Consider the following 12598-nt stretch of genomic DNA (forward strand, 5'->3'; position numbering starts at 1 on the left):
GTCCAGTATTTTGTGCCCCGTATTTGTTACGTTCGGAGATCTCCGGTCTTGATACCTGCGGGCTTAGCACGGTAGCATTTTTATCGCCTGTCACCATGTCTGTCACGTTCTAACAAGTATGTAAGTGCGAAAGTGACAGGCATAGTGATAAAAATTTAATGCAACCATGCTGACACCGCTATGCAGGCGAAAAGTAGCTCTATTTAAACGAAAATACGTATTAAACTCTATTAGTCATCAAGTACAAACGCAATGAAGTGAGCTACAGATTGGTGCCGAATAAAACTTCACTTTCCAGAAATGTGAAAAGTTACAAACAGTCAAAGTTCCGCTGTCACGCGAGTCGGGTGCGTCAATCGATTTTTAAATGCGTTGAAATTAATATTTTTACAGGTATATTAAAGTAAAAGTACATTTCTCGAAAGCCTATATCTTTGAGAGCTAGAATAAATAAAACAAGTTATAATTATAACTCACTATCATAATTTACGAGCATATTTGTAGAGAATGTAACATTTTTTCCACATCCTGCGAATGAGCCATGGTTTCTGTAATGAAATAGTTGAGTATATAGTATTTCCAATATAAACAAAATGAAGCCTGTTCACTTATGAAATACGAGCGATAAAGTAGGGTCAAGTGGTTTGCTCGCGTGCTCCGACAGATCCCTTAACAAATACTGGGGAGCGCGTAAATAGGGGCAACAATAATTTGGCCTGATATCTCCGGCCTGGGTAGATAGAGGGTACTTTTTTTTGACAGCTTGGTGACGACGGGTTCTGCGTTCGATTGACTATAAGTAGGTAGGTACCTATTAATTAAATTTGATGAATATACTAGACTTTGTCCTAAATAACCATTTAATAACGGACTCTTTCTATTCTGAATTCGTAACGTCTATGACCTACAATAAATGGTTAAGTAAGTTAAAAATAATGGAACTTTCTTACTTTGGCACTTCAACAACAAATTGCTTACGTGGCTAAAGTTTCAGACCCTCTTCCACCCGGACCCGCTTTCACCTAAGGTAGCCAACTAGCAACCTTTACCTATAGTTTAACTCTGTCTGTCTCTCTGTCTGTCCGTCTATTCATCCGAAGCTTTGCTTCGAGATCGTTAATAGTGCTAAGTAAAAAGGTGCACTTTGGCATCAATCATGTCGACAAAGCCGATAAACTAGGGAAAAAAATGTGTACCTCTCCTACATGTAAAGTGGCGATGACATCATGTTTTCGCCTTAACCCTATTGTGTGGGGTGTCGTTGGATAGGTCTTTCAAAACGAATAGGGTCTTCAACAGCCATTTTTAGATAGTGAATAATTTCGAACATACTCGATTCAAAAAAAATATGTATAGAAAGTAGGTAGTTCATTGAATTGTTCTAGTTATAGGGCGTATATTTTCTTCAGCTTTTCTGACTGTATAATATACATATAAAGCCAACCAGAGGTTATTCGACAACAGATTTTCATTTATTCGGAGCTCTGTCTTCCCGCCGTATACACTACCGCTCAAAAGTATTTAGGCACCCGCAATTTTCACCATACAATTGTATACAAAAATTATTTTCAAAATCATACTGTTCGATCGCAGGCAAATGACTCTCTTACATGTTGGATTTATTTAGGTAACGAGCCTCAAATTGTTGCCAAAGACATCCTTTAAAATTTCGAGTTTACTTTATGCAACGATTTAAAAAACCCTTATGTACTAGTTCATACAAAATAAAACGATTTTGTACTGGAAAACGATTTTTGGATTTTTTTACGCTTGCCATTTGGTAAATAGGCAATGTACACGAATTTTCTGCACATGATTTTGAAGCTCGATATGTCTGTTAAATTAAAAAAAGTAAACTGCACAAAAACTGTTACCCGACTGCGACTTCTGACGCGGTATAATTCTGAAAGTCGATTTTGTATACAATTGTATGGAAAAAATTACGAGTGCCTAAATAGTTATGAGCGGTATAGTGTACGTAGCGATTGTTAAAATGGCATGACTAACTATTCCAGTCAAGTGCCACTTAAAACCAGGTGACAGCGGGCCCTACGGGAAAACCGTTGCTGTTTTGGGACGTATATTCGTTATTTAGACGTATAAATTACAGCTAAGCGACATAGCAGTGATGTCTCTTGTGATTTGCCATTTGCATAGTTATTAGGCTAAAATTGTAATATGCTTCTCATCTCATATTAAATTGAATTTAAGTAAGAAAAATACGAACCGCCTAACCGTTTTATTAGGAAAACTTCAGTGAGATACAAACATATTAAATATATTAAAACAGGTCACTCACATATTTGAAGTCGAAGGTTGGTCGAGTCGAGTGATAAAATACTTGGAGTCTGTGGATGTGGATAGTAATCTATGATATGCCCAGATCGTTTAATCGTCCCTTGTCTGGTATGCCGCTTTTATTCATTTTAATTCTTGCAAAGGTAAGGGTTTCTCTACATTTGTTTTCTTTGTTGCTGGCTTTATTTTCTGTAGGTATACGTACTTCCTTAAATTGTGTCTTGTAAGACTTCTAATTAAACAAATAAAGAAAGACGGGAGGATGCCGCATTTTTCCGTTTTCCGTATGCTTTTCCGCAATTTTCTTTGTACCTTGTTAGATATTATGGTATGGCTTATGTATATAGGTTCCGTATTTATTTTTGTAAATGAAGAGAAACACAACAGGACTATCTAGGTATATTTTCGACAGTGAAGTATAAAAGTAAAAAAGTTGAATAAAAATGCGGCCACATAAAATGTCAGCCGCTAAAAACAACAAACGGAGCTGGTAAAATACAATAGGGCTTAATGAACGCCGCAGCACCTAAAATCCTTAAAAAAATGTTTAGTACATTTTAGTTGTCTACGATCATGACCTAAACTTGTGTTAAATATTGAATATAAATAGACCTTACTATTTTATTTATATATAAAAGTATTTATTTAATGGTATTACGAATACTCAAACTCCAAAACTTTGTTGCCAGGCATGCGACGATCAGCGCAAGGCCCAGCGCCGCGAACATGCCTTGTATGCGGTGAAACGGCGCGCCTCCTGTCTCCCCTACGGACTTGCTCCATATGTCGACATTCAGCTTGCCCTAAATGCGTCATTGACACTAATGTCCACAGGTAAGACCATCAAAGTGAAGTTTAACATTTAGCGCAAGGCTCATCGCCGCGAACATGATGACTTGTATGTGGGGAAACGGCGCGCCACCTGTCTTACTTACTTACTTCAAGTTACCTGAGTAACCCAAATAGATTATTTTAAAGTTACGCAGATAAATACGACCAAAAATACCTACTTCTCACAGATCAAGTAGTAAGTTTATAGCTTATATGTAACAAGGGCTGGTTAATTCTGGAGTAAACCGAGCTCTGCAAACGATTGATGTGCGTTCGAGCGGACGAGGGCGTGACAATCCAATATCACTTGCGGGTTGCGGGTAGTATATAATGGACGTGGTTATTGACATAGAACAGACACCACTTTAAACGTGATATCGGATGTCAACTGCTTTGTATAATTATTGTTGCGGCGTCGTTATTGCCCTATTGATTTGCTTGAGAAAAACTTGCGAGAAAATTTGTTCATTATAATACATAATTACCTACGATAAAAAATAGGTCTGCCATATTTTTTCGTGAAAGGGTAAGACCCATTTGTCAAGTCCGACTCGCAAAGATGTTTGTACAAATATCGGTAATACAATTCCTGTATGTTCATACAGGTATATTATGTACAAGTATATCAGCCACAAGTACTGTTTGTACTGTCTGTCTGTAAATATGTTCGTGATAACTCAAAAACTACTGAACGGATTTTTATGCAGTTTTCACCTAAGGTAAGGTGGGGTAAGACTATCACCGGGGTAAGACTATTACTTGACTTATATCGACCGGGATATGGACCGCGATTACCTTTTTTTATTGTTTTCGAGCTGTCGGTATTTCGACGAATAAGTCTAGTGAAACTAACCGTGAATCATTCAAAACTGTAAGACTATCACTTGTATGGAATCCTCATACTGTTAGTCTTGTCCCGAGTAAAATAAACTATGTTAGTTTTACCCCACCTTACCTTATCAATAGAGTGATTCTTGAGGAAGGTTTATATAGGTGTACGGTGTACAATTCGGGGTCCCTTTGTTTGTCATATGTCATATTATCATTAGCCATAATTCTGAAACCGTTAACTTTTCAGGATTTTCCTCAGGTTATCCTATATTTTACTATAGGTTACATTAGGTTTGTTTTATCGTAATCCTGAAAAGTTACGCGTTTCTGAGAAAAACAAATTATGACTAACGAAAATGTAGCCATACAATACATTATGACTTAAAACTATATGGGAAACAATAGAGACCCGTACAATTCGTTAAGGTTTTGTGTAACCCGAGCAAAGCCGGGGCAGGTCGCTAGTGGCACATAATCTGCAGTCTCTAATATTGACCTGTCGTTGTTGTAACTGAGTGCCACTTAGCAATTAGTAGCTATGGGCCATTGTCGTAGTCGTAGTTAACCGTAGGCAGATAGTTTAATTAATAATTACCGATCTCTGGTTACGGAGACTCGATCTTGGCTATAATTACTTACTTAAGCATAGTGCGTGTCTACGCGTAGTACTTACTTACATCTAACTAAAGATTAACCTGTATGTTAATAGCTAAAATGGATATTTTGGTACGAAACGAACGTGCGAAAATTAATTTTAATATAACATTAATAAATAATATAAATCAAACTGCAACTTAAAGACAGTACACGATGAGATTTTTTTAGCCAGCTGCCGAAACAATTTTTGAGCGCCTGGGCACCACGGTCCAAGAGTCTCGACTGCAAATGCCGCAAATATATGCCGGTCAGTGAGAGCCATATATTTGCGGCATTTTGCCGCCTCAGCCGCTGCGGCCGCCCCGCCCGCTCTCAATGATGCCAGGGTGCCAACACACGTTGCGTCCCAAATAAGGGGCCGTCCGACACTCCAGGGCACAAGAGTCATTCCGTCGGGTCTCTTTCCATCGTCACGCGCGAGACCAGGTGGTTCTAGAATGGCTGGAACGTTGGCGCTGACGAAGGCCCGACGGAGGATGTCATTGAGGCAGAGGCATGTCGTGATAGGCGGCCGGCACTCCTAGAACACGATAAACCGTGGTGTCCAAGGCTGTCCACAAAAGTTCCGCAAGGGCAGCGATGGGGTGATACTATGTTGGATTCTAGGCGAAGACCGACAGCTAGCCTGAGGGTATTGTTGTCGAGTAATGTACCAAATTTGTAGGAGGGGAGAGCATGTAACCAGGGGCCGGACTCTCTTTCCAATACAGCCAGAATGCGTGCTTTTTCCTGGCTGGTGGAATAAGAGTTTAAGATGTGGGAATGTACTTGTGTACAGATAGGTTGATCCCAGATTCTCTGAACTGATTTATTTATAGGTCTCTTCCAATTCGGTTTATATAATTAAAAATAATAAAATGTGAACAAAAAAATATAGGTACTGTGAAATATATAACGCTCAAAGTCACAGACAACCTAACTTTATATTATATTTCTAATTTTATTATGTAGTTTAATAACCACGAATTATTAAGGGAAAAGTGCTGCTTGAAAATGTACATTCATTTGAAAGATTTACCACATCATGCTTGGCCGGGTTTCATCGTGTACAGTCTTTAATTCGCGATTTCCCAGAATTTATTCTGTTTTAGATAAATATTAGTTCCTATCCGCATTTTGATGTTCAATGGAAGTAATACCTGCCATATTTTATTCCGAGCATAGATTGTATTGCTGTAATAAAATAAGCCTGCAATTGGGTTGATATTTGTTTCTTTTAGAAAAAAATAAATAAATAAATTAATTAAAAAAATATGTTTTATTGCTTATACCAGAAAGAAAAATATAAAAAAACATTGCACAAGAGACAAAACCAAAAAAACACAATACACTTAAATTTCACAAAAACATTATAGAAAACATGCACAGAAAGAAAAAAAAAAAGAAAATTTAAACAGTGAACTACATCTAGGTCTGTTTGTGGTATAGCTTAAAGCTGTACATAGTTTTATTATAGTACTTCATGCATTTATAATCATAAACGGGGTTTGTCTACAATGTTGCTACGGGCTACGGAGTGCTACGAAGCGTAGCACAGTCAGTCTAGCATGTGTTGCCACGACTCGCAAACATAATAATAAAGTATCCTTAGAATAGTGTATGAATAAGTAGCAATATAATAACTATACCAATATATTACTAGAGTTAGACCAGGATAAGGTCGCAACGATTTTGATAGCACACGCAGTGCAAGTGTTATTTATACGTCATAAATTCATAGAAGTTTGACGTTTAAAATAACACTTGCACTGTGTGCTATCAAAATCGTTGCAGACTTATCTTGGTCTGACTCTAGTATGGCGTATGATAAGCTCAAATGCTCATATTATCGACCAAAGATGTCATAACGACAATGGTCACCCAATTATTATAAAAAATATATAATTCCTAATCCCGTACAAAAAATTATCAAATGTCTAATAATAACAACTCATACTTAAGGATGACTCACTCAAGAACGGTCCGGACCCGGGCCGGGCCCCTGACACTTATTTTTTTATGACAGGTGACGGTGATCACGTGACGCTTTCTATAGAAAACTGAAGTGTTGTAGCGTGAGTCATCCTTTATTTTAAAAATTACATTATATTTAGACAACCTCTTTCGTATTCAATATGAGTAGATAGCAAATATAAATAAACATTAATATAAGCTGTTCAAAGAAACGATGAATCGATCATGCGAATATGACGGAATATTTTTACGACAGGTTACGATCGAGTCCTCGGATGATATTGTTCGGTATATCATTATTTACTTGCACTCTTTTCCTACACCATTACTGATGTTTGAACATTGGGAGACACTCCTATTTTTTTAGGGTTACGTACAACCATAAGATGCCAACGGAATGTTTCAAGTTTTTTTTTTATACTACGTCGGTGGCAAACAAGCCCGCCTGATGTAAAAAAAAAAGTCATTTATACATAAAAACAATAATAGGTACAATAAGCTTAAATTACAGCAGTATTATACAAGTACATATACAAGTAGGAACTAACTATATATATGACATTTAGAATTATAGTTAACATATAAATGCAAGCACTACTTAGGAAAGCAGCCTCCGTAGCCTATGTACGCCTGCAACTCCAGAGGAGTTACATGCCCGTTGCCAACCCTAACACTCCTCTCTCTCGATGAGCTCTGGCATTCTCGCAACGTTACTCACCGGCAGAAACACAACACTATGAGCAGGGTCTAGTGATGTTTGGCTGCGGTTTGTTTGTTCTTTAAGTACAGTCACCGTACACGAGTGCGCCGCTATAGAAGCAAATAAAAAAAATAGGAGCAAATACCTAGGGAATCCAAGCACACTAAAGGAGGCAACTAGCAACCTGAAGACTTTGCTAGGCTTCGTGGAGGAGCTGGGGTGGTTAGAGTAGCGCTACCTCGTTTCACGCAAAATAGGCACATTGGATGTCGAGTTGCGGAAAATGCCCAGCAAAACTAACTAACTAAGTACAGTCACCGTACACGAGTGCGCCGCTACATGCAGTATCTCGCGCGCTAGAGATTGACCGTACAGACAGTTAGAGAAAGACATACTGCATAGACATGCACTAGCACGTTTATGTATGAAGTCCCGCGACTTTTGCTCTTTAAGTCAACTTTTGTACTTTAAGGCATTCTTTTGTGTTAAGATTACAGATTGCTGTGCTGTTTAAGATTTAGTAAAATTCCAACAATGTTCGAAAGTACATACATAATTATGTATACCTATTTGTACATAGAGTTACCGCGTAGTGTACGCCGTATAGTGCCATCTACATCACCCGTCTAATTCGAAGCACTTTACACATCTTACACAATTAACGGACCTTCTCTGAATGGTGCAAGTGCACGTTGTCTCATGGTCGTATCAAAATAATATGAAAACCATATCAAATTGCTACTACAGAATCGTCATGATAGTCTCCATGTTTTAATAGTCTAAAAAACCGGCCAAGTGCGAGTCGGACTCGCCCACCGAGAATTCCTTACAAATTTAACTTTTTATTTAATTTTTATTTTTTACAAATTTATAGTTTTTAGATTTTTTTCCTGTATTTAGTGTAAGACGATATTACTTGCCAAATTTCATAGTTCCGGAAAGTACCTACCCTATTAATGTTTATTCCCTTTGAGTGTCGAAATTAGACATCGGCGGCTCGTGGCATTTAGGTAGCACTAGTGATGAGACATCTCACATATTACCTTAACTGTGACATATTTCAACTTTTGAAAATTAGATAATTGACAAGAAACCAGTATATTGACAAGAAACGTTTCTGACAGTAATGTTACCGAATAAATTACACTTTCATGTAACATCTCCGCTACTTCTGACGTAAAGTGGATTTTCACAGATAGAAGACGTAAAATAATTTAGAACAAATATTAATTGTATATCACTAATTATTCATATATTAAATGATTGAATATATTTTTTCTAATTTTCCTTTGTTCGATTTGTACCTTACTCGAAGTTATTACTTGTAAAAACACGGTTACATCACTAGGTTTTTGACGTTTTGGCATTTGACGTTTCTGACAAACGTCAAATGCTACCTAAATATATCTATGTAAAACCCTTTTTATGTGCAAATAAATGATTATGATTATGAAATGCCACGAGCCGCCGATGTCTAGTCGAAATATACGTTTCTTGCGGCATTTAACGACCGTATTTTTTCACAGCTTCAAGGGGCTGTAGACCTGAGTATATGGTTTTAATTTCAACTCGATAACTCCACGCGTTCCTGAGATAAAGGGTATTGACAGACGGACGGAAAGTGATCTTTTAAGGGTTCCGTTTTTTCCTTTTGAGGTACGGAACCCTAAAAATAGTATTTAAGGGGATTAAAATCGTATCTCAAATATTTTTCGACTAATTTGAAATCTGCAGTGCAAAAAACATGCAGGTATTTCCTTAATTGCGAATCATTAAAATTTTAATAGCTCGTTAATTATTTTTCGTGAAATTTGAGAGTCCTAAGGAAAAAGATCCTCTTAGGTAAAAAGGGCCCTTGTTATCATCAAACGTGTTTGATATTAACATCAATCAATTTTTCGTGGACGCCCATGCACTATACTAATTAATAATACGTGTAGGTATCTGTAAATTCCAAAAGTATGTAATTTTTTTAAATACTAGCGCCACTTGCACCATCCCACCAACCCGGGGTTAACCGGTTAACACGTTAAGGGCCACTGGCACCATCCCACTAACCCGGATATAAGCGGATAAATCGCTAACCCAGTGTCAAATTGTACTGGTAACCCAGTGTAAATACTAACTCCAGGTTTAACCGGTTAACCCCGGGTTAGTGAATGGTGCAAGTGGCCCTTATTGTTTTACAGTTTACTTATTTATTTTGGAAATACCAAATACCTTGGTACTTATGTAGTTAGTTAGTTTATAATACATAATATGTACTTTTAGTTATTCTAGTCTGAAGATCTTACAATGAAATGAGATGCAAAAATCTACTACTAAGATAATCTTTAAGTTCTGCCTGTTACTGTATTTCACTTACAATTAGTCAACCTAATGTTATATAAGTACTATAACCTAATATAAGTACTATAAGATGCCCCATTTAAATGACTGCTCCTATTAAGTATTTGCAGCTCATTAGATTCACTCTTTTACAGATCTCCAATCCGATCAAGAGAGCAGTTAATATGCAATCTCTGCGCGGAGACACGTGAAATGTGGAAAAAGTCCGGAGCATGGTTCTTCAAGTCTCTTCCTAAGTACATACTTCCGGAGAGACGTCAGACCGGCCAGTACGCGGACAGCAAACTTGCCAGGTCACTTCAACAGGTAAGGATGAAGGTAAGAAAACTAAGAATAAATCTGGTAGGTAGAAGTACTAGAAGTAAAGATGTAGTTCTTCAAGTCCATTCCAAAGCACACGATCCCGAAGAGGCGACAGAACGGTGCAGTACGCGTACAGTAAACTTGCCAGGTCACTTCAACAGGTAAGAAACTAATCATGTGTGATAGTCTGCATCTTCTCAAATGATTTTTTCGCCAAAGAATCTAATCTGTTAAACAAAAGCCTTTGTTCCTTTTGTGCCCATTGTGTACCATTGAGTCTGAGTGCGTGCTACGGCGTGCCATTGTCAAAGACAATGGTACACAATGGGCGACCGCTAGCACAAAAAGAACAATTAAGAAGATGCAGACTATATTTAAGTCGCTTCTACAGTAGGTATCTATATTGTCGAAGAGGCGGCAGACGGGTCAGTACGCGGACAGTAAACTTGCCAGGTCACTTCAACAAGGAAGGATGAAGGTAAGAAACTAATCAGGTGTGGTCGAAGTAAAAAGTTGCGAAGTATGTGCATAAATAGCAGTGGATAAAAGAACGCGCTAAAAACGATCTGCTACCTAATTCGCGTTCAAAAAAATTCTTTCGCACCCTTATTGTTTTACATAGGTATATTTTTATAAGGACATATGAGAACCTACGTTTGACCCTTAGTCTTATCAGTTACTGACTACTATGTATTTAAGCTGACTGTACATAATTCCGGACAACCGACAGATGCGACAGAATTCGACTAAGCTCAATTCCGTCGCCGACTAAGCTTCGATAGCTCACAGTTTGTTAGAGCGACAAAGCCAGTCGGCATCCCAGAAGGTCGCGAGCTCTAATCCGGCTCCACACATTGTTAGCACATCGTTAGCAAAGGTACGAGTATGGCTTTGTTGTATTATAAGCATTTACCTATGTAAAGAACTTTGTGTGTATGTTATGTACCTAAACCTAAGCTCTTCAAAATTTTCAACCTTTTTGTTATAAAATCCTCGGGCTCTTTAAAGTAAATGTAAGTATCTAAAGGTTCTTGGCTTAAAAACTTGGATTTCATTTGAAATTCTTTTAATACAAATTAGACAATTTTTCAATAGTTTATCGATCTATAATATCACCTAATGTAGACATGAAAATTAGAAAATCTTTGCTAATTACAGCAAAAAATGAGCAAGAAAGGCTGACGACTGGTGCATGGCCGAGCACCGGTGCCTTTACCCAGTATGGTATAAGGCTAGTAATTATTTACTTAACTTGAATTCCGTATTTTATTAAAATATTGTAGCCACGATGCCTTCACTATTTCAAGTCGGAATTGGGCCCATGGTCATACGGTGTTATATAATTATGTACTTTCATACTAAGCTTTGTGTAGGCTTAAGTGCGATTTCTTGCTTTTCTTTGCACCCCACGACTTTCCCAACTTGACTTGATGTTTCTGTACGAGTAAGTAAGTATATTGTGAAAATGTTTTGACGCATAAACAAGACAACAATAACATTTAAATTAAATTATCAGACAACTAAGGCTATAGATACATATATACCTTACAAAGAACAATAGATATACAATAATAAAAATCCTAAAGGCAAAAAATCATAATTATACTTCCGGTAGCCTGGTAAGTATCAATTTATTAAGTGAGCGTTCTTAATATCTTTATGCAAGTTATTTATTAAAATAAAAGTTACCAATGACTAAATTCAATGCGTTAAAATTAATGCCAAAAACACTATAAACTAAATGTCACATGTCACATGACTACTAAATCATACAGTGGAGTTCACCGAACCTAGGTACTGTTTTCCAAACTGCAAGCCAATTGTGTAGCGACTGGCATAGGGGTGCATAGCTCAGGGCGGCATGTGAGATGGGGGCATATCGGCGACACATAAAGGGGGCGGTATTTTTGATTATAAAAACTAACAAGACCGGCAAAATTTTCGGTAAACCCAGGGGCAATATCCAACTACACCACTGCTACAACTTAAGCGCCAGAGGCGTAGCTATGCGACGCAGCTTACATTTTTGAATACAGAAGCCCGATTCAAATGTAACAACTTGGTACGGTTTCTAACCGGTTTTGATACGACCTTGAAGATTGCTCACGATGATTGGTGTATGCGAAATGATGTACTTAAAGTCGCCCGCCTTAAATTTCACTTATACCTTTCTACTACTGTAACACAAGTCACTTGGTTTGAATTAGGTACCATTACAGAGTTACTCAAGTTGCCGGCGTAAATCTAAAATTAATTATTAATTGGAAAGCCAAAATTATTCGTACCTAATTTCTTCTATGTTACGTAGGAACCTATTAACTAAATTGACTCGCACGCCTGAACGTTTAAAGTCTATTTACTTATAAGTTATAGGTACCTTCTAGTGGGTCCGACTATTATTAGCCTTTTGTGTCCAGAATTGGGAGCTTACAGAACTATAATTACTAGATCTTTACAACAATAGGCCATCATGTTACTTCAGAATATGCTTGGTGCACTGGAAAAATGTCGGCTTTTGTCCCACAGCTGTACCTTTTAAACAATACCGACTGTAGATGAAAAACGAGATTGTCTATTCGTTTTATTTGCACAAATAGTGTAACCATGTAACACTGCCTAGTGACCATTGGACTCATGAACCAAATTAATGAACATTAATGGATACTTGACAGCTGA

General features: G+C 37.5%; 1 protein-coding gene across 2 annotated transcripts in view; it reads left to right on the top strand.

The window, feature by feature from the left end:
* Positions 1–12598, top strand: part of LOC134750118 (synaptotagmin-4) — a 57993-nt gene that overhangs the window by 23802 nt on the left and 21593 nt on the right. The window contains exons 3-4 of one of the 2 annotated variants that reach the window (XM_063685225.1): positions 2988–3132; positions 9754–9937. In XM_063685225.1, coding sequence (XP_063541295.1) covers positions 2988–3132; positions 9754–9937 — 329 coding nt within the window. The remainder of the gene's footprint in view (positions 1–2987; positions 3133–9753; positions 9938–12598) is intronic. The other variant, XM_063685226.1, reaches the window with a different exon arrangement.

Source organism: Cydia strobilella, chromosome 19, assembly GCF_947568885.1.
Source record: "Cydia strobilella chromosome 19, ilCydStro3.1, whole genome shotgun sequence".
Taxonomy (NCBI): domain Eukaryota; kingdom Metazoa; phylum Arthropoda; class Insecta; order Lepidoptera; family Tortricidae; genus Cydia; species Cydia strobilella.